Below are 22,560 nucleotides of genomic sequence, written 5' to 3'. Positions count from 1 at the left end.
TGAACAACCGCCTGTTAGATCTTAAAACTATGCATCATGTGGTATCCTTGAAAATCCTGGAAAAAGTTGTAAAAAAAAAAAAAACTGAATCGAGCACAAATCTAGTAGATTACACCTTGACGGAAAGGGGTCAAACATGATCTTTAAGGCCACAAGTTAGGATGAAGGTCTGGAGATGTTGGATCAAGAAGCCAGTATACACTTAAGAGGTCTATGCTAGATTAAAAAAGTGCAATGACAATGGGCGAGAGATTCTCACCACCTTTACCATATCAGGACAATGGAGGGAATAATTCTCTAGTAAACAAGGTCCAGATAGAGCAATGGTAAATTCTGAGAGCTAGACCTTACGGGTGGACTGGCAACCAGGATTGGAGGGTGTCAACGAGGAAGTGGAGAAAAGAAAGTAACATTTCTTAACATTTACAGAGGACTTTCACTGAGGAAACAAACAAACATCAAACAAACGGTAGACTTCACAATATGCTAAGGGGTAGAACAACCAAGGCCAGCAAATGATTCCAATAATCCAAGGGTAGCGCTGACCACCACATTACACAGGAAAGCACATTCTTGATTTGGGTGTATTAGCGGCAGCTAAAATTGGTCAGAATGATTCTCACTTCAGAAAGGAAGGAAAGAAATCTAATAACAGATTCACAGATGGATCCTGACAAAACCATAAAAGTCAGGTGTCTGTTGGGAACAGTGATCCATAGGTAAGATGTGGTATCCAGCATAAAACTGAACCAGACCATAAGGAGTCCTTTCACATAGGAGCCAAGTGGAACTAAGTCCTGCAGATCGTTTGCACACTCCAAACCTCCCAGTTCTTTTGTTGATGCAGGGGTCTATCCCACTGTTCTTTCGTATTCTGATGGGGGGACTCCCCCCCCCCCCCATTGGAATACTCAGTTCAGTGCTTGCAGTCATTGGCTGAGAGCACTGATCAAATGCTAGTTGTCCAGTATGACTGTTGAACAGACAGTAGTACATATGTAAAAAATTTGGCCAGTTCCCACTGAACTGGACACATTTTGGCATGTGTACAAGGCTTAATTCCCTAACTGTCCACATGAACTGCATTACTAAGGGCAATGAAGAGTTATAAAATAAGGCTCTGAGTACAGTACCTTCCTCAAGTACAACGTGTATACAGGTAACTGCTGGAAAGGAATCCACTGATTGTTCAGAAGTGACGGGGGAAGCACTGTACTGAGAACATCCCAATAAACAACTGGGTCGAGGTAGGTGGTGCTTTCTGGGAACAACTTCACGTAAGAATTCACAGCAGCTTTGTAATCAGCCAGAAGTTTAAAAACAAGACTCCACAAGCACAATGTGACTGTGGTCTGTTATGCTGACTGTGGTCTGCATTAGCATGGATCCTCTGCTCTCTACGCCCAGAAAAGCTCTGCTGTAACATGTGGTGGCTGTTTAACAATAATGTACCCGACAAACACAAGCTACAATAGAAAACAAATTGTAAGCTGTGTTTGAACTATGATGCCTGCAAGACTCTTATGCGAGACTACATCTCATAGGTGTGTGCAGCCTATTGCATTAGGGTGTGCACCGCAAAGCTCAAACACACATGCCTCAGCTGCACAGGACAGTGCATGCATGGGAAGTGCTCTGTGCTTCCTGTTCATTCACAAACTGAAGCACAGTAAATAGATTACTATGCGTCAGTTATGAATGGACACAGTGAGCAAGTGTGTTCACTTCGTTCATTTAGAAAAGGAAGGGGCTGGTAAGCTACATATTTACTGGCCCCGTCCCCCCACTTTCCATACTGAATCATCCCCCCCCCTGCAGCAGCCAGGGGAGTGGAGAGAAGGGAAGCCAGCAGCATTGCGGGGCAGGGAGGCCAACATAGTGGGGGGGGGCAGGCAGTAGGGGCAATCAGCACTGCACATAGTGAATAGGGTGTGCCCAGGAAACCCTGGCACACCCCCCTGCAAACGCCTATGCTACAGCTATAGTTGATAAGCCACAGAGACCATCCTAAACTTCCACAACAGCAAGATTTGATTTTCTTATAGTCAAAGTAAAGCAACTTTTTTTTGCTTTCTCATTGGTTCACCTCCAAAAGCTCATATCATATAGGTGGAGACACCTGCCTTGTACTTGAGCTGCAAAGCGATAACCCAGAGGTCAAATGCATGTGCTGCAAACTTCCCAGGTTCTCTATCCAGCACAGGGACAATGACTGGCTGGTCATTTAATCAGTGCTGTAAATGTGATTCTGCACCATCACAAGCACTCCCTCCTGAACAGATTACCAAAAAGCGTTGTCACTGCCCATCGCAGGACTGACACAGAGACAGCACTCGTGTAGATGACAAAATAGGAATCTGTCCTGTTTTGCTAACTGGGGGGCGTTTCAGGATTTCCACATCCAGCCTGAATTTACCAGTAGCTGACTGAAGAAACGTTCAGAAAGTTCCAGAGTAACACCAGTATAAACTGAGAAAATCTGAACTCTGTGGCTGACTGAAGAGAATGCCAGGATTTAACATATCCAGCATAAAATCAACCAGCAGATGTTGATAGAAGAATATGCTTTACAAATAAACAGATTACAAAAGAGCTGGAGAAAACACATTCACTCCCTCGAGGACACTAGCAAAAACAGTAAGCTTGATGGTGATGAATAAGTTTACCTGTGCTGGCCATTTTTTTTATTTTTGCCAGTGTTCATTTCTACTGTAGGCAGCAGTATAACCTGGTAGTCTAAAGAATTGCTGTGTCCCTCAAAGGACGAGAAGAAAATATGTTTAATCAGAAATGGTCAAAAGCTGAACATTTAACACTAAAACAACAACAAACCTTCCACATTTCAGAAGCATTGTTCTATATTGTGTGAGGTAATAGTATCAGCCAAAAACATTGTACCTAACAAGATTTGTAAATTACTGCTTTTTGCACCCCTAGTCTCTAGCACAATCAAAAAAGGAAAATTCCTGCACTTAAAGAAGTTATCATTATTAGAAAAAAAAATCTTTAAATGTTGGTTCCCAGTTTGATCCCCCTTTTCAATCTTTTCCTAGAAGCATTAGTTGAATTAGTTTGCAGGGTGGACTGATATTACTAACTAATGAACTTTCTATGGTTTGGTCTGGGCCAATGCTTTCTTCACAAATAGAGTTGGACGAGCGAACGCCCCTCCACCCCCCTCTTGAACCAAGCCACATGCCCTCAAAATGGGGGGGTGCGCTTTGGGACAGGAGCGGCTCTGCCCCCCCAAACCACCTTGTCCCCATGGTGATGGGCCTCTTCCCCACAACCCTGGGCTGTGGTTGTGGGGGTCTGCGTGCAGGGGCTTTATCGGAATCTGGAAGCCCCCTTTAACAAGGGTGTCCCCAGATCCCACCCCCCCCCCATGTGACTAAGTATGGGGTACATTGTATCCCTATCCATTCACCAAAAAAAAGTGTCAAATTAAAAATAAAAAATATAGATCCATCATCAATCATGATGCTTGCTGCCACTGCTGGACCCGAAAAAAGAAAAAAGAAAAAAAAAAAAAACTCCACCTGCGACGAAGGCTAACTGCTGACTGCAGACTCTGCTGTTTGACAGTTCTTATATAGGTAAGGCACCACCCCCTTGTGATGTCACCAACCCAGCATGCACCGGTCGGTGACATCACAATGGGACGGTGCCACCCGGTGGCTCCACCCCTTACCTATATAAGAACTGTCAAAAGGCAAGCCAGGCATTCAGTGGTTTGCCTTAGTTGAAGGCGGAGCGTTTTTTTTCTTCTTTCAGGGTGGCGGTGGCATCATGATGAATGATGGAGCTACATCAGGGGACTTTTTTAAATAAAGAAATTGTCAAAAGTTATTTAGTTATTAAGTTATTAAGTAGATGTGTGTATTTTTATTTCTTTTTGATGCTTTTTTGGTGACTGTGTGGGGGTACTATGTACCCCATACTCATTTACATAGGGGGGCAGGATCTGTGGGCCCCTTTGTTAAAAGGGGCTTCCAGAATATGATAAGCCCCCTGCCTGCAGACCCTCACAACCACAGCCCAGGGTTGTCAGGACGAGGCCCTTGTCCCCATCAACATAAGGACAACAGAGCCTCCCCGCCCCAAAGCACCCCCCCCATGTTGAGGGCATGTGGCCTGGTATGGTTGGGGGGGGGCGCTCGTTCCTGCACGCTCAAAGAAGGGTCTGATATGGGATTTCGGGGAACCCCATGCCGTTATTTTTTTAAATTTTTGGCATGGGGTCTCCTGAAAAGCCATACCAGATCCAAGGGTATGGATTGCTGGGGGGGCCATGCCGTTTTTTAAAATTTTTCTATTGCTGGCAATGGTATTGTATTGCCGGCAATTTAAATGTCATTTTTTTCTTTAATAAAGGTTGTTTTGCTGCAGCAGGTTCTATACATGGTACAGATGTGCCACTTTACAGGCAGACTAAGGGGACCCCACAGGCACTAATATTTAAAGGAATTTTTTATTTGTATTGTTTCACTTTAAGCTTCATTAAAATCAATGCTCCTGTAAAAACGATCTCTTTAAAAAAAAAAAAAAATTGCATTACATGTCCCCCAGGGCAGTACCCGGGCCCTCATACCCTTTCTGTGGCCAATAACTTGCATATAAGTATTCAAAATGGGCACTTTTGATTTTTCAAATTCAGGTACCATAGACTTTAATAAAGTTCAGAGTTCAGGTCCGAACTTTTGCAATGTTCGAGAGTTCTGGCGCGAACTGAACTTGGGGGTGTTTGACCCAACTCTATTGACTAATATAGGGCTGGAAATTTAAACTCTAAAAAGCTGGCAATACACTGATCTAAGTTCAGGCAGTTTAGCAGGGACTGGCCAAATCTTGATCAGTGTGTGGCTTTCCATTGTTTATTCAACTTCTGTAGAAGGGACATGTTGACAAATTTTCTCGTACAGTGAATGAGGATGATCAGTGCATTCTGGCAGTGGCAGGCCCTCTTGTCAGGATACAATGTCCCTGACCAGGAAGGGTGGAGGGAGAATCCTTCACCCCCCTTATTGTGTAAGCCTCTAGCTTACTGTGTACATTGTGGATGGGGTCATTTGTTCCAGTTAGACAGCCATTCAAGGTGTTAAATCTGTGAGCAATTAGAACAAGGGATCCCTTTGAGATGACACTTTATGTTCCAAATTCAATGCAACAAAATATTTTTTTCTTTAACCAAGTAATGTAAGCAATTTGGCTCTGAGATCAACACAATTAAATGAACATTGCAGACAGGAGTTACTACTTATACTTATGGGTGATGCTAACATTAATCAAAGTGTACAGGACATATTATTTTCCTCTTATAACTGAAAAAAAAAACCTTAAAATTACTTAAATTCACAGAAAGGTGCCACATAATATTCCAATGTGTTAAAAAATATTAGTACATACACCATTTTTGTTCGGTTAAACATTTCGTTTTACAATAATTTCAACTATATGGAGCAGGTTACAATGAAATCTAAAGTGTTAAAAACTCTAAAATGCACATGTACATGAATGAAACCTTAACTGTGTACTCCACTATTACAAACCAAAATACACTATTATAGGTGTACATTTTTACAATATAGTCTTTTTTTTTCTGCTTCATCAAGAATATATCCATCAGTGCTCAAACAAGCAACTTTTCCTGAATGGGTCAGGTACAACTGATGGTTGGCAATAACACCTAATGCATGTAGTAGAGGCATTGATGAATAGACATAGGAAGGATAACCATGAGGGGAGAGAAGAAGCCAGTTCAACAGAGCATATTAAATATCAGTAATTCAATTAATTTAATTAAGGTTAATGCCAAGATATTTCAGGGCTTGGAACTTCCTAGTAAATGGAAAGGATGACTGTAAAGTAGCAGCTAAACTAGACATTATCATAATGGTAAGACTTACAGATTTATTATAGTTTATTTCAAAATTAGACAGAGCATTAAAAGGAGGTCAGTTCTACCATTACATTGGGCATAATAAATTGAGGTTTCGAATTATAGATTGGAATGTCATCTGCATAAGTGGAGAGTTTATGTTCAAAAGAACCAAAATGTTCTACGAGTAATCGCTATATTTATTTTTTGGGGAAAAACCTCCACCATCAAAGTGAACAAGAGGGGCAAAAGAGGAAACCCCTGTCTAGTCCCTCCTAGAACAGGGGAACAGGGAAACTGGGATACAGTTTGCCATTAACATTTACTCTAGCAGTAGGAACTATATAGAAAGCCAGAATTCATGCAAGCCTATTTGGGGCAAAGCCGTTTCCTAAAACATAACCACCAGTCTACTCTGTAAAAAGCTTTCAGTGTCTGCTGAAAGCAGCACTGAGTGGTGAACTGCGTTGCAGGTTGTCTTTAATTAGTGCATGTCTCTTCTATTGGAGCACAGGGGATGTTTGAGGGAGTGAATTACAGAGGGTAATATTCCGTGAACTGTTGCACATTTCTACTAGTTTCTAACATTTTAACTCCGGCACCACTTCCCGAGTGCCTTCCTATTGGAAATGTGTTTGAGTTCTCTTTGCAGATATCTAACAGCTTTGCTAGTTTGTCCTACAATTCAGATAAAGTGGCTTCATCTTCTGGGAGCAGAGAGCGTTTGTGTTTAGATTCGAAGGAGTGGATGGTTTCACAGTTCTGACCCGCTTTGCCTTTTGAGGCAGAAGCTATGAGAAATGAACTGCCATCAAACTACTGCTTTGTGACCTTCCCATGTAGCGCTTTCGGATACATTGGCAGAAGTAGTAGTGGGTGATGGTAGTTTGGACCTCCGCAGAGATGGCTAGGTCATCTAGAATATCATCATTATGGTGGCAAGGTCCATTCGCTACCAGAGGGATTACAAGGGCAGAATGTTAACAACAAAGGGGTATGGTCAGAGTTTGTTATGTATTCAATTGAACTATGGCATACTTTTTATTTTAATGAACCACTTCAATACCGGGCACTTTTACCCCCCTCCTGTGTCCAGGCCAATTTTCAGCTGACGCACTTTGAATGACATTTACGCGATCATGCAACATTGTACCCAAACTCATTTTTTTTCATTTTGTTCACAAATAGAGCTTCTTTTGGTGGTATTTAATTACCTCTGGGTTTTTTATTTTTTGCTAAACAAAAAAAGACTGAACATTTTGAAATGAAACACATTTTTCTTTGTTTTTGTTAAAAAATCTTGCAAATAAATAAGTGTTCTTCATAAATTTAGCCCAAAATGTATTCTGCTACATTTCTTTGGTGAAAAATACCCAAAGTGTATATTATTTAGTCTGTAGGAAAGTTTTACAGTCCACAAACTATGGTACAGTATATATTTGAAAAGTGATCAATTCTGATGTTCTGATGGATTTCTTGAGGCCCTAAAATGCCAGGACAGTAGAAATATCCCCCAAATGACCCCTTTTTGGAAACATGGCTATTTTTTTTTTAATAGAAATTATCCTGCATTCTCAAGGATTCATAACCCACAATTCTTACAATTTGAGAACCCAAAATCAATTATGCCCCTCCCCTCTTTGAAACCTTCCAGCCTCAGTTATTTATAAATATCTTGCTTCACCTTAAGCCCAAAGCCCTTGAGGATCACCTCATTCCATCCTTTCTCCTCCCACCTCTCCCCATTAACCAACTTCTCTTCCTTTCGCCCCCAACTTTTCCCCCTTTCCCTCTTTCACTCCCTCTACCTATTGGTTCCCACCTTCCCTAAGTACTAAGACAGGTTACCATGTTTTGCTACTTTCACTGTTGGACTCCTCACTGACAACTCACTGTCGATTCTTACCACTGTGTATACCTTAACCCTGTTGTTGGACTCTTTATCTTGTTCAATTGACCCTGTGTGAGTGACACTGTTGTTATATATTACCATGAAAACAAAAGCTATTGAAAAAAGAAAAACAATACCTGGTCCATTCAGGAAATCTTTTATTTGTAGCGTGATCAGCGGTGGAGGAATCCCAGTTCTAGCATTGGCCTCTCCTGCTGCTGTCTGTAGCCAGATTTTGGTGTAATCTAGGCTTTCTGGCAATGTCTTCCCAGCATCTATAATAAGATGAAGTGACAATTATGCAGAGGATGCTTCAGCATTCAAATTAACATATCATTAACCAATACTTATGAAGGTATTTCAACAGAAAAACAACTAAGACCCCTTTCACACTGTGGCGTTTTTCAGGCCCTTTTGGGCTAAAAATAGCGCCTGTAAAGCGCCTGAAAAACGGCTCCCCGGCAGTCTCAGTGTGAAAGCCCGAGGGCTTTCACAATGAGGTCATGCGCTGGCAGGACGTTAAAAAAACTCCTGCAGGCAGCATCTTTGGAGCGGTGAAGGAGCAGTGTGTATACATCGCTCCAAAAGCGTCCCTGCCCACTGAAATGAATGGGCAGAGCCTGCTGATTCAAAAGGTGACTGAACTGCGGAAAAATAGGCAAGCTGTCCTCCAAACCCAATTAAACCTGGTGGAAAACCTAGAGTCTAAGAATAAGAAATCACTTTCTTATTCTGTAGCAATAGAACTTAGGGTGGAGCGAGAAAAACTGGCATCTTTGCTTGGGCACGACATTAAAATTCAGATACTCAGGGCCAGAAATATACAGTATGGACATTGTAATAAATTGGGTAAACTGCTGGCCCACTCACTTAGGGAAATCTTCAGACCCCCTTAAATTTTTCACTCTTTGTTATATTGCAGCCATTTGCTAAAATCATTTAAGTTCATTTTTTTTTTCTCATTAATGTACACACAGCACCCCATATTGACAGAAAAACACAGAATTGTTGACATTTTTGCAGATTTATTAAAAAGAAAAACTGAAATATCACATGGTCCTAAGTATTCAGACCCTTTGCTCAGTATTTAGTAGAAGCACCATTTTGATCTAATACAGCCATGAGTCTTTTTGGGAAAGATGCAACAAGTTTTTCACACCTGGATTTGGGGATCCTCTGCCATTCCTCCTTGCAGATCCTCTCCAGTTCTGTCAGGTTGGATGGTAAACGTTGGTGGACAGCCAATTTAGGTCTCTCCAGAGATGCTCAATTGGGTTTAAGTCAGGGCTCTGGCTGGGCCATTCAAGAACAGTCACGGAGTTGTTGTGAAGCCACTCCTTCGTTATTTTAGCTGTGTGCTTAGGGTCATTGCCTTGTTGGAAGGTAAACCTTCGGCCCAGTCTGAGGTCCTGAGCACTCTGGAGAAGGTTTTTGTCCAGGATATCCCTGTACTTGGCCGCATTCATCTTTCCCTCGATTGCAACCAGTCGTCCTGTCCCTGCAGATAAAAAACACCCCCACAGCATGATGCTGCCACCACCATGCTTCACTGTTGGGACTGTATTGGACAGGTGATGAGCAGTGCCTGGTTTTCTCCACACATACCGCTTAGAATAAAGGCCAAAAAGTTCTATCTTGGTCTCATCAGACCAGAGAATCTTATTTCTCACTATATTGGAGTCCTTCAGGTGTTTTTTTTTTAGCAAACTCCATGCGGGCTTTCATGTGTCTTGCACTGAGGAGAGGCTTCCGTCGGGCCACTCTGCCATAAAGCCCCGACTGGTGGAGGGCTGCGGTGAAGGTTGACTTTCTACAACTTTCTCCCATCTCCCGACTGCATCTCTGGAGCTCAGCCACAGTGATCTTTGGGTTCTTCTTTACCTCTCTCACCAAGGCTCGTCTACCCCGATAGTTCAGTTTGGCCGGACGGCCAGCTCTAGGAAGGGTTCTGGTTGTCCCAAACGTCTTCCAATTATGGATTATGGAGGCCACTGTGCTCTTAGGAACCTTAAGTGCAGCAGAATTTTTTTTTGCAACTTTGGCCAGATCTGTGCCTTGCCACAATTCTGTCTCTGAGCTCTTCAGGCAGTTCCTTTGACCTCATGATTCTCATTTGCTCTGACAAGCACTGTGAGCTGTAAGGTCTTATATAGACAGGTGTGTGGCTTTCCTAATCAAGTCCGATCAGTATAATCAAACACAGCTGGACTGTAGAACCATCTCAAGGATGATCAGAAGAAATAGACAGCACCTGAGTGAAATATATGAGCGTCACAGCGAAGGGTCTGAATACTTAGGACCATGTGATATTTCAGTTTTTTCTTTTTTAATAAATCTGCAAAAATGTCAACAATTCTGTTTTTCTGTCAATATGGGGTGCTGTGTGTCCATTAATGAGGAAAAAAAATGAACTTAAATGATTTTAGCAAATGGCTGCAATATAACAAAGAGTGAAAAATTTAAGGGGGTCTGAATACTTTCCGTCCCCACTGTATGTTCCATATATCAATTCTGATAGAGGGAAACATCACTTTATATCTAGAGAAGTTGCAGAGGTCTTTCGAGAGTATTATCTATCCCTTTATAACTTATCGACGAATCTATCTACTGACCAGTTGGTACAAAAGCGACAATTAATTCGGGAATATCTTTCCTCCTCGGGCCTACCGTCAATACCTGACGACGCCTCCGAATCAATGAATGTTCCATTTTCATCTGATGAATATATGAGGGCGATCAAGATGCTTAAGCCTCATAAAGCCCCGGGGCCAGATGGGTACACATTGGCTTACTATAAGGCCTTTGCTCCAATTTAACTCCCAGATTTACAAAGGCATTTAACTCTCTTTTGGAAGATTGGCCTATACCGATAGACACCCTAGGTTTAATGACCATTCTCTCTGTATGAATTATCAACCCATTTCCCTACTAAATGTAGATTTAAAAATGTTCACTCATATATTAGCATCGAGACTACAATATTACCTTCAAGATGTCATCCACCCTGACCAAGCCGGGTTTATGCCTACTAAGGATGCGAAGGATAATACTACTTTTGTGGCTCATCTTCACAAAATAACTTTATGTTTGTTATCCTCCAACGTAGAAAAGGCCTTTGATAGGGTGGACTGGACATTCTTGAAGGAGACGTTAACCCATACTGGTGTGGGGAAGTCGATAGAGGCGATATAATCGGTTCCATCTGCAGCTGTTAGAATTAATGAGGTGACTTCCCCATATTTTCATTTGCGTAACGGCACAAGACAAGGATGTTCTCTATCCCCATTGATCTTTATACTAACCTTAGAACCATTCCTACTTTACCCAGATAAAACGGATGGATGTTGGAGAGGGTGTACAAATATAGGAACGATGGCTCATATATGGTGGGAGTGCCCTGTTATTAAAGCATATTGGAAGAAAATTATACAACTAACCAAGGAAATAACTAATGAATCCTTAGTAGAAGACCCATGGATATGTTTATTCCATGGTACTGAGAAGTCTATTAAGCAGTACCAAACATCCATTTGTCCCTATATTATTGGATGCGGCTAAGAAGCAGATTTCAAAGAAATGGTTGCAGCCTGAGAGTCCAAACACCCGTGACTGGCTGCTTTATATAAACTAAATCTATAATACAGAGTATATGGTCAGTCCGGGAGTGGAGTCAGATGAGGGGGATGCTGGAATAGATAAATGGGTAGGGTGGCGAAGCTTCAAGAGTACATGGAGTTAACTGGCGGAGATTATAAGTTAAACTTACGGGTTCGGGTTTCGGGAAAGTACGGAAGGATATATGGAGGATTGTTAGTTTTATTGTAACCACCTGCAGGTAGGGGGGGAGGGGGGGATTGGGTGGCGGGGAGGGCATTAATTATAGAGGGAGATTTTTGTATTTTTCCATGACAATGTTTTGTAAACATACTTTTAAATATTGTATGGCTTAAGTTTTGTACTTATAAAATATAAATAAAGAATTAAAAAAAAAAAAAAAAAAGAACCATTCCTGCGATATGTCCGAGGAAGTACTGATATTCAGGGTTTCTTAATAGGTAAATAGGACCATAAAACGGCGGCTTTTGTGGATGATATACTGTTTTTTTATTTTATTTTATCTCCAGAAACCACGTTGCCAAATTTATTAAGTGAGTTTAATCGGTATACTGCATTTTCAAATTTTAAAATCAATATCCAAAAAACAGAATTGCTCAATATTACGCTGTCCCCTGCTCGTGTCCAAGCACTTCAACTTCATTCTCCTTTCCATGGGCAGCCTCCCACCTGACATACCCAGGGGTCAAATTGACTCCCTCAGTAGAAAATCTTTTTCTAGCTAACTTACCCACTTTCTTAGCTCTCTTCTTCATGGAGAATGGTCAGACTGTTCAAATACGCCTTTAGAAAATTTTTGTTTGGTAGAAGCGCCCTCTGCCCACGGGGTATCCGAGATGTACAAACTGCTAATACACTCGCCTGAGGGCTCTGTCCCAGGATTCCTCCAGAAATGGGAATGAGATTTAGACATCATACTCTCTGAAGAGCAGCGGGGCTATATTCTTTATTTTGCCCACTACTCCTCAACAGGCAGTAAGTATCAAGAGCTATGCTACAAAATCCTCACACGGTGGTACAGAGTTCCATCACTGTTAGATAAAATCTATCCGGAAAGGACGAATACATGCTGGTGCTGTGGGGAGGCAGAGGGTAATATGCTGCATATTTTTTGCTCCTGACGAAAACTGTAGGAATTCTGGTCTAAAGTCCGAGATATCATAGGTCAGCTTGCTGATCATGATCTGGGTTTTGATCCTGTCAGATACCTTCATCTCTCAGATCTTTCAAAGCGTAAATATAGGAATTCAATGATCGTTCATCTTCTGAATGCAGCTAAGGCATGTGTTCCAGCCCTATGGAAAGCAGGAATCACCTCCCTCGATCTTGTTGTGGCTAAAAAAAATAGCTGACATATATGCTATGGAAAAAGGCATTGCAATTGCGCAAGGCAGAGAGGAGAAAATTAATTAAAAAATGGTCCCTCTTTGTCTGTTCCAGGGAATATGGCTGTGTACTCGTAGAGGGGGAAATAGGGGCTTTTGCGTTTTTTTTTTTTTTTTTTCTTTTTTGTTGGTGTGAATAACTAGGAGGACAGAGATCAAAGTCTACACTTTCATTAGAAAGATACAAAATAAGAATGGTGACTTTAAAGAATCCGTATACCTAGAGAAAAATATGATCTACCAAACTCTGAGATATTTAGATATCTCCAAATCAAAAATTTCTATACACCATTCCTAAAGGGGGATACACCATTATCCCAATTATCCATTTTTGAATCAATCTGTACAAAAGATCCATTTGCTAAAGGTACAATTTCATCACTTTATAATCAATTATATGGAGTAGCAAATCTTAATAGACCCTCTTACGTTCAGAGGTGGGAGGAGGACCTGGGACGAACTTTAGAAGACACGGACTGGTCTAACATATGGCTCACATCTAAGTCATCTTCACCCAACATCTTAGCACTGGAGACAAATTATAAAGTCCTAACTCGCTGGTACCTTGTACCCGCTAGAGTGGCAAAATATTCACCTAATACCTCAGCTCTTTGTTTTCGAGGATGCCCAGAAATAGGCACATATTTACACATATGGTGGACGTGCCCAGTAATCCAAACCTTCTGGAAGGAAGTCTTCGTGATTGCATCTAAAATATTTAAAAGAATAATACAACCAGATCCATATTTAAATTCACTTAATCTAAAACCGGAATGGTTAACACTCTCTCAATTCAAACTTATGATCCAACTAATAACGGCTGCAAAACAAACAGTGGCCAAGGCATGGAAATCTCCTACATTGGTACTAGCAGAAACAATTCACAGAATGAATAATACAATGTCCCATGATAAGATGGTAGCCATCGATCAAAATCAAATTCCAAAATTTGAAAAACTTTGGCATCCTTGGATAAAACAACAGTTCCTGTCAAACTTCAATGACTCTGTCCTGTTGCCATGGTAACAGATTAAATTACTTACAGAGACACCCATTCTAAGGCTTCAAAGAGAACTAAAAAGAATAATAAACTGACGAGCGGGACAACCTTGTGGACCATACCTCTACCTTTCAACCCTTTTTCTTCTTTCTCTTTCCTTTTCTCCACCTTACGATTAAAGCTCATCATCAGAATTTATTTGACCTATATACACTCTACTTGTAAACAATATGTATAGTAGGTATAAATCATTTAAATACCTACAAAAGTAACTAAGGAAATGATATATATCTTTAATTTAGGTTTACGTGAACCCAATGTTTAATATTTGAAATTTCATGATATTTACCTATATAAACCCTACTGTAAAACAATGAGCTTACTTTATAGATCCTTGTAAACTTACTTTATGTATCTTTATAACATTGTATACTCAATAAACTTCTTTTGACAAGGAAAGAATCCGTATACCTACTTAAAATAGAACCAAACTGTTTTATGCTGTACTTTATTATGCGCATGCAGTTGAATTATATTTATTTGTACAAAATTGCTTAAAATAAAATAAAACATAGAATTAAAAAAAAAAGAATGAACCGTAATCTACTTCACGCTAAGATGGAAGCCTTGGATAAAGACCACCTTAGCACATTCAACAATTTATGGAGACCGTGGATTACACACAATCTGCTGCCAGGCTTTGAAGAACAGGTACGTCTGCCATGGTGGAAGGAACACAACCCTGGGTCCTATTTGATACCCCATACGGGGTAGCTCTACTTTTGGTGACCCCTCCTTCTCTCTCCCTTCCCCTTTTATTTTCTCTTTCTTCCACCCCCCCCCCCTTACCTCTTCTCTCAGGTAACCTCCAGGCCATAACGCAGCAGGTGGATGACCATGGTATCCTACTCTTGAAGGACTGTTGAATGTTTATTTTGCTCAGGCTGAGTCTATATACATAAGCTTGACCCTAGAAAAGCTCAATAAGTCATAGCCATAATGCTTCAAATTTAGTCACATGGATTGTCAACGGATAGGCCACGTATCTTTTCCCATACCTGTATTATACCTATCTCGACACAATGGTATTTCTTTATATATTGTTTTTTATGCTATATATTGATCTTTTCAATAAAATATTCGAACAAGGAAAAAGTGTTGAGGGCACAACAAACTAGACAACAAGCATTCTTAGAATGGGGAAAGCAATGGGGGGGGTCTGGGTATTTTTTTTTTGTCGGTGCAGGCATTCTTTATGGTCTGTAAATACAGACTTTCAATGCCAAAACACATAGCATTTTTGTATTCATCATAAAATCCTTTGTTTAGGGTCTGAGGGTCACAGGAGGTCTTTAACCTTCAGTTATGGTGCCGCCTACAGAAGGATTAGACACTGGCAAAAAAAAAAAAAAAACAGTAGGGCAGCCCACGATAAACCCTCCTAGTACCCCAGCATGTCTCAGTTCTGTAGAAAAGAGGTACTGAGAACATGATCATAAACACAGAAGGGTGGAACCCGTGTCCCTTAATGGACCTCAAGAAAATTATTTTATGGTAAGTACTAAAATTCTATTTTCTTTCTCTTCCATTGAGGGACAGTGGAAGCCTTTAGCCTCTGGAACATCCAAAAATAGTCCAACTGCGGGATGACCAACACAGCAAAAAATTGATAACAGAATCAATGTCAACAGCAAAACTGGGGAACTTTAGTTCGAGGGCTGCCTGAAGCTGGCACCAGATGAGGCTGCCATCTAGCAACAAAAAACATGAGAACAGAAGACCAGGTGGTAACCTATCATAGGGAACCAACACCTGATGTTATCTAGGTATGTCTTGACAAGGAAAGAAGAAAAACGAGCCATAAGACCATAGGCTTGAAAGCCGGTCTACCCTGATAAATCCAAAAGGACCATCTGTGAGAAGGTATTGAGAGCTAAAGAGTGATAGCCTGAACTGTTGTCAAACAAGGAAAAGAAAAAATATTGAGGGCTCCGCGCTTAGGATACAACTAAGGTTGCAGCCTCCCCTAATAGACTCCCACAAGGGGCTATAGTAAAAAAACATAAAACAAAATGGGGTTAGTGGCGCTACCTATGGCCAAAATGTGGTTCCTCAAACCCACTGTGTATAACGGTGAAAAAGTGTATAGTGCAGCAGCCAAAAGATGCTATACTTCACTGGTTAAACCTCAAGTGTTTAAATGACATAAGCCATCATATAATGTGACAGATAGTGAACTGATTATGTGCAGTAACAACTAACTTCACAGCTATATGAAATTAATTGGGGTAAACCTAATAGCCCAACAAATTTTTAACTGTGAAGTGGCACCAAAAAACATCACAAAGGAAGGTGTGTATATAGAAAATCCTTAAATTATCCAAACACAATGTTAGTGATCAAAAATTGATTCTTCAACGTCTTCAGAGGCGCCTCTGAAGACGTTGATTATGAAACGCGTAAGACGGAGCCACGCACCCACGTCACTTCCAGTACACTAGCAGTGAGCCTGGAATGCAGCTGGAGCGCACGCTGCATACCGGCTTCTGATTAGATTGTGTCTACCATAGACTGTAGCCTTTTTGAAGGTTTTTTACCCACTGGATGGGACGGTTTGTTTTTTGTGTTTTTTTTTAATAAAGTAACCTTTGATACTACACTATGGGAGCCCATATCTCTTCCTTATGAGGATCTAATACTGGGATTTCAGTGAAGTATTCTGTGGAACTGCATTTGGGAATTGCTGAATATAACAGAGGAACGCCTAAGCATCCTGATCTGGTGAATCGGAGGAGCCAGCAAGGCACAGGATGTCCGGTTATCCATATATGCCAACTACTCCTGCAGGGGTAATAGGAGCTGGTGAGTGGGAACCCGCAAGGGGGAGCACAAGAGTCATCTGATTATTTTAGCACTCTGTCACTTGGAAATGCCCTGCATCTGTTGCAGCAAGATCGCACATTTTTTTGATTGGACTATTTATACATTTTTTTTGATTGGACTATTTATACATTTTTTGATGTGCACACATTAACTTTTAGTCACATTTTTTATAATTTATTCTTTATCACTAGCATTCTGTTTGGATAATTTAAGGATTATATATATATATATATATATATATATATATATACCTTCCTTTGTGATGTTTTTTGGTGCCACTTCACAGTTAAAAATTTGTTGGGCTACTAGGTTTACCCCAATTAATTTCATATAGCTGTGAAGTTAGATGTTACTTCATAATGCAGTTTTCTGCACATAATCAGTTCACTATATTTCACATTATATGATGGTTTATGTCATTAAAACACTTGAGGTTTAACCAGTGAAGTATAGCATCTTTTGGCTGCTGCACTATACGCTTATTCACCGTTATACGCAGAGGGTTTGAGGAACCACATTTTGGCCATAGGTAGTACTACTAACCCTATTTTGTTTTATGTTTTAAACAAGGAAAAGAAGCACCTCTCAAAGAGCTGAGGCAGGACAAAAGGGACAAAGAAAAATGTCCTGGGAAGATCAAAACTGCCCTAGGTCACAAAGAGGTACCAGGCCTCAATTCACTTAATCCCATTACAGGCCCAAAATGAAATGGGGCTCAGAGGCATAGAAAGACTGTCAAGTCAGACACTCACTTCGCAGAGTCAATGATTACTTGCAGAGCAAGGTAGATCGCCAGAAAGCCCAGGCTCACGAGTCAGACTAGGAAGACTTGTTAGAGGGACAAGACCTAAAATCGGGTGTATAGATTTCAGAAGTCACCAAAACTTTACTGCTAGTGGATTCCTGCACCTGGAAATAATCCTTTTCAGCATGCATGAGAACAAGGATACAAGGGGGCCCATAACCGGTTGTCCAACACAGGTCTTGAAACACACTTGGATGTATGGACCCCTCCCCCATGTCCATATATAACCAGCTGGGCAAGCCTGATCTCCAACTGAATGCAATTAAGATGAGCACAGCAAATGGGACTAGAATGTGAAGCTCTGCCCAGATCAGGATCTGAACTACCACTTTGTATTCGGCAAGATCTCCTGTTTGGTCTTGATGGTAAAGGCAAGCCCGTGCTGTGGCATTGTACAGCTAGATCCTGATCAGTTGACCTGACAAGATAAATATCCAGTGGTGAAGAAGGAACCACATTTCATGAGGCTCCAGGATGTAGACCAGCAAACGAGAGATTGATCCAATGATGGGATATTCTTCCCTGACTAAAGAGCTGGAAGACTGTTCCTCCAGGCCAGGATCTATCTGAAAGGAGAAGGAGAAAAAAAAAGAAGAGCGAGAAGCATCTTCCTCCTCTTCCTTATATACAGTACTCTGACCTCCAGCACGTGCTTGAAGCAGCCTCCTCACCTTTCACAGCATTTGCATCAGAGACTCTCTCTAGGGGCTCATATCCCCCACTACAATATCCCAATATTGACTTTTGGAACTTCCAAAATCACTATTATCTTGATGTTGCTTTTATCATACTAACCAGGCTCCGGAGAGTGTGTGCAGCATTCACCACTCTCCTTAACGAATGGGCTTTTTGGCACTGAGTTTCACACTAGTTTTTAATGTGTGTGTTTTTTATGTCTTCAGAACTTATTTAATCCTAGGAGGCAGACAACGTCTGCTCAAAAACTCAGCTGACTTGTCACACAAGAAAAGGGTGATAAGCTAAGGATGTCTGGATAAAAGGGGCTGGTTACCCATAGACACGTGACTTCTCCTGCAACTACTCAGAAATGGGTAACTCCTAGACTGATGGACACAGACACGAGAACAGATACACTGTAGATTTTTCTACAGAAAAAAAAAACACATTCTGGTCTTAGCGGACTGCAGGTGATAACAGGATTCCAGTGCCGGTCTCTAAAAATGCTTGTGACAACTGTTATTTTGAAAGGATGTCACCTAAGTATTCAATAATGGGTATGCCATGAGAATGTACTAGGGCATACACTGGGGCCAACACCCAGGAGAATATTCCGAGTGCTAGGGCAAGACTGAAAAGCCAGAGGGCTGAAAGGACAGTGATCTTTAGGGATGCATCCTATGTGATCATAGAGATAATTAAGTCCCCTTGGCAAAGGGAAGGAATAGTACATAATGTGGATACTATGCATGGCTTTTAGACATACCAACCACCAAAAAATCTGATGCTTTCTCTGTGAAAGAGAAAATTACCTTGGAGTCCACAAGGGTTCACAAACGTACTCCCACTTCAGAAAAAAAGTAGGGGTGCTCCCTCGTACTGATGAAGGCTTCTCACTGCAGGCTTTGTGGCCAAAGACCCAAGTTTGGATGTCCCATATGTACATACTCCAGGAGCAAAAAAAACAAAATGTGGCAGACTGTTCCCTAGATGCTGAGACAGATAGGTGCTCCTGTCTCCAGTGACATCCTTGATAACAAAATCAAGGGCTGGTCCAAAGAGATGTCTCTCGCAAATCATGTGGGTAAGATGGGAATACCAGGCTGATTTCACAGTTTTAGGGTACACGGCATTTATAAGCGCAAAATGGTCTCTTATTTCTTTAGTAATAGTATATTTTCGCAATCTACTATAGATAGTCAGGTAGAGATCAGAGTAACTCAGAATCAGGGCCAGATATAGTTATAGTGACCAATGGTTCAAAAACTGCTTGGGACATTGGCAGATCGGCCAAAGAATCTGGAAAGGCGCAGTAGCACAATTAAACCATATGTGGCCAGAGCCAGCCAGAAACTGCTAGCTGAATAAGTGGTGTGTAATACCCAGTGGATTATGTCAACAGTCAGTCCTTCAGTGTTAACCCCTTCTGTGGCAGAAACTGGTGGAAAATGGGAGTTTTAAATGTGCCCAGTAATCCAAACAAATTAGGTAGTTACCAGTGCTCAGCCTGGTCAACCTACTAACAGAGAGAAACATCAGGCAGGGCAAGCCCTGAGACAACGCTGATGGCTTTGGACCCGGAAAGCGCTTCCCCGCGCTGACTGGTTACAAGAATGGCACCTGGAAAGAACCTTAAACCTCAAGCACCTTGAAATCCAGACTGAGCATAAGCAGTGACAAAAAGCTGAAAGCGTAGGCACCTAATCTGTAATGAACTGATAACCATAAAAGTTTTAGTTTACCTACTCTGTCCCAGGTAAGACTCCAGTTTCTTGTTTATAATTGTAAATTTTTATGTTAACCATGCAATATAAATGTATTAGAAATGGACAAAGGGACTTTTTCTCCAAAACACAGATCTTTGTACAACTATGTAACAAGGGTCTGGGTTTGGGCCTGGGACTATTTATTTTATGAAAAGGGCAGTCTAATTACTATGTTACTAATTGCTGGTGTACTATGTGCTCTGGAATAGACCAAGTTTACTTGGTGAATATTGCCTCATTTCCACTGAGCGGATCGGTACGGGTCGGTACAGTTTGAATGGCCTAGAATGGGCCGGTCTATTCTGGTGAGCGTTTCCACTGCAAGTGGGACCACAAGGGGCCATACAGGGTTTAGAAAAAATGCCTCAGCATAGCACAGCAGAGGGTTTTCTGTCAGCCAATCAGTGGAATGTATCGCAGCTCCGCCCTAACCGAACCATTCCATTTTCTATGGCCCCACATCTGAAGCAGGACCCTGAATGGAGCGGTACGGTTCGGTTGTATGGGCCGCTTTCATAATGGAAACACCCAAAATAGTGTACCGTACCGTACCGAACTGATCCGCTCAGTGGAAACGAGGCATAAGTGTTCTGCTATATGCAAAAGTACACGTGGATGGTCTGGTGGCTGGTTTGAAGAACCTAGAAACAAGCGACATAACAATTTAAGACTTGTGAATTCATCTGAAACTACCTGTTTTCAGACATACATGACCCTTTAAAAAAACTGATCAATAAAAGGCATCAAAATATCAAATAACCTATTACATTCTGAACATAATTTTGTGGTTCCCCCAGTCTTTAACCAGCACTTAGCAAGACTTAACCCACTAAGCCAACCAATGCCAATAGCCCACTTAGTCTTTAACTTCAAAAGCGCATAGCCATTTGCAAAGATGAATGCAAATATACTGGACCACATCCAAACCCTAGGAGCACCTTGCATTATAAAACTACTTAGAAGGAACCAGGAGTGTTTGAGGTCTTGAACTGAACACAAACACTGTATAACCCATTTTACAAATAAACATTTCAAATGTAAACCTTAGGCTGCCAACACTTTTTACTTATTCTATGTATTTGTATAAAATGTATTTTTTTCATTTAGTCTCTGTACTGCATATTTACTGCCTATCTGCCCTAAGGAAAATTCTATCTTATGGACACAAATAATTATGTCCTTAAATCCCTTAATAGTAAAAAAAAAAAAAAAAAAAAAAAAAAAAAAAAAGCTCCAGCTTCAGCCCCTGAGACTCCCATAGCCAGTTACTATTCTGATTTAAATATGCAAAACTGTAAACAATGTTACAAATATTTAAAGTTCACTAAATCTGGCAACTAGTGATCAGTGTGTCTTTTTCAAACTTGAAGGGATTCACATGGAGCTACAAATAACTTGGAATCTGCCTTATTACTGCAGTAGATGGACTTTTGTAATGTTTAAATAAATGTAAACACATCTTAGTAAGAATTGGGCTAGCATGGCCCCAGTGGATTTTTCAAAAAGGTAGTTGTTCTGATGATTAGAAGCAGATCACAGACTTGCTTCCTAGGCTTAAAGAAAAGCCTCTACTTTTCAAGTCCAGGACAAAGAAAAAAGTTTATATTAACCCCACACTCCTCTTCAGCTTACGCTTACATTATTGTTTGATCCCCCGCCAATCCAGTCAGCACCAGAAATTTAAGGAAATACTGGGTACTTTCTGGTATGGAGGAGTGTGCGACTCACTACAGGTCGCAGTTCTGGGATAATCAGCACTGTTCACAAAGGAGTTGATTTGCTACAAGCAAGGGAATTTTCACTTACCGTATATACTCGAGTATAAGTCGACCCGAATATAAGCCGAGGCACCTAATTTTACCACAAAAAACTGTGAAAACTTATTGACTCGAGTATAAGCCTAGGGTGAGAAATGCGCAGTGGAAAAGAGGGTCATCAATGCCCATTTGCAGCCTCACTGTGCCCATTTGTAGCCATAGGTCCCCCAAACTTCAAACTCGGTAGTTAAGGGTTCCTAGATGCCCCCTAGCTGCAGCCAAAATTTGGGGTCTCTGGACCCAAAGGGTCCTGAAATGACATTGCTGCAGATGGACACAGTTAACTGACTTTGGGGTCCCGTATCTCGGGGCCACTTGGTACTAGGAACCCCAAATTTGGTGTGCAAACCCAGTGGAAATAGCACTACATCATATTCAAAGCTGGGGTTCCTAGAAGCAAGTGGCCCCGAGATACGGGGCCCCAAATTCGGTTTGGAAAATGTCAAGCACTTTTCTGCAGCAGAGAATGACATTTTCCGAACCAAATTTGGGGCCCCATATATCGGGGCCACTTGGTGCTAGGAACCCCAGCTTTGGATATGTTGAAGTGCTAGTTCCACTGGGTTTTCGCACTGGATTTGGGGTTCCTAGCACCAAGTGGCCCTGAGATACTGGGCCCCAAATTTGGTTCGTAAAATGTCAAGCACTTTTCTGCAGAAAAAAAATGACATTTTCTTTACCAACTTTGGGGCCCCGTATCTCGGGGGCCACTTGATACTAGGAACCCCAGCTTTGGATATGTTGTAGTGCTAGTTCCACTGGGTTTGCACCCCAGATTTGGGGTTCCACCTGAGTGGTCAAAAAATCCATCCCATTCAGTCAATTTTTAAGACTTCAAAAGG

At 41.3% G+C, this 22,560-nt stretch overlaps 1 protein-coding gene across 1 annotated transcript in view; it reads right to left on the bottom strand.

Annotated features, from left to right (window-relative positions):
- VPS13B (vacuolar protein sorting 13 homolog B) overlaps positions 1-22,560 on the bottom strand; it is a 1,301,055-nt gene that overhangs the window by 321,083 nt on the left and 957,412 nt on the right. Inside the window, exon 25 of the mRNA XM_073632833.1 lies at positions 7,907-8,044. Within this exon, the coding sequence (XP_073488934.1) occupies positions 7,907-8,044 (138 nt within the window). The remainder of the gene's footprint in view (positions 1-7,906; positions 8,045-22,560) is intronic.

This window comes from Aquarana catesbeiana, linkage group LG05 (genome assembly GCF_042186555.1).
Source record: "Aquarana catesbeiana isolate 2022-GZ linkage group LG05, ASM4218655v1, whole genome shotgun sequence".
Lineage (NCBI taxonomy): Eukaryota > Metazoa > Chordata > Amphibia > Anura > Ranidae > Aquarana > Aquarana catesbeiana.
The sequence above is the reverse complement of the archived record's forward strand: the minus strand, read 5'-3'. Positions and strand labels throughout refer to the sequence as shown.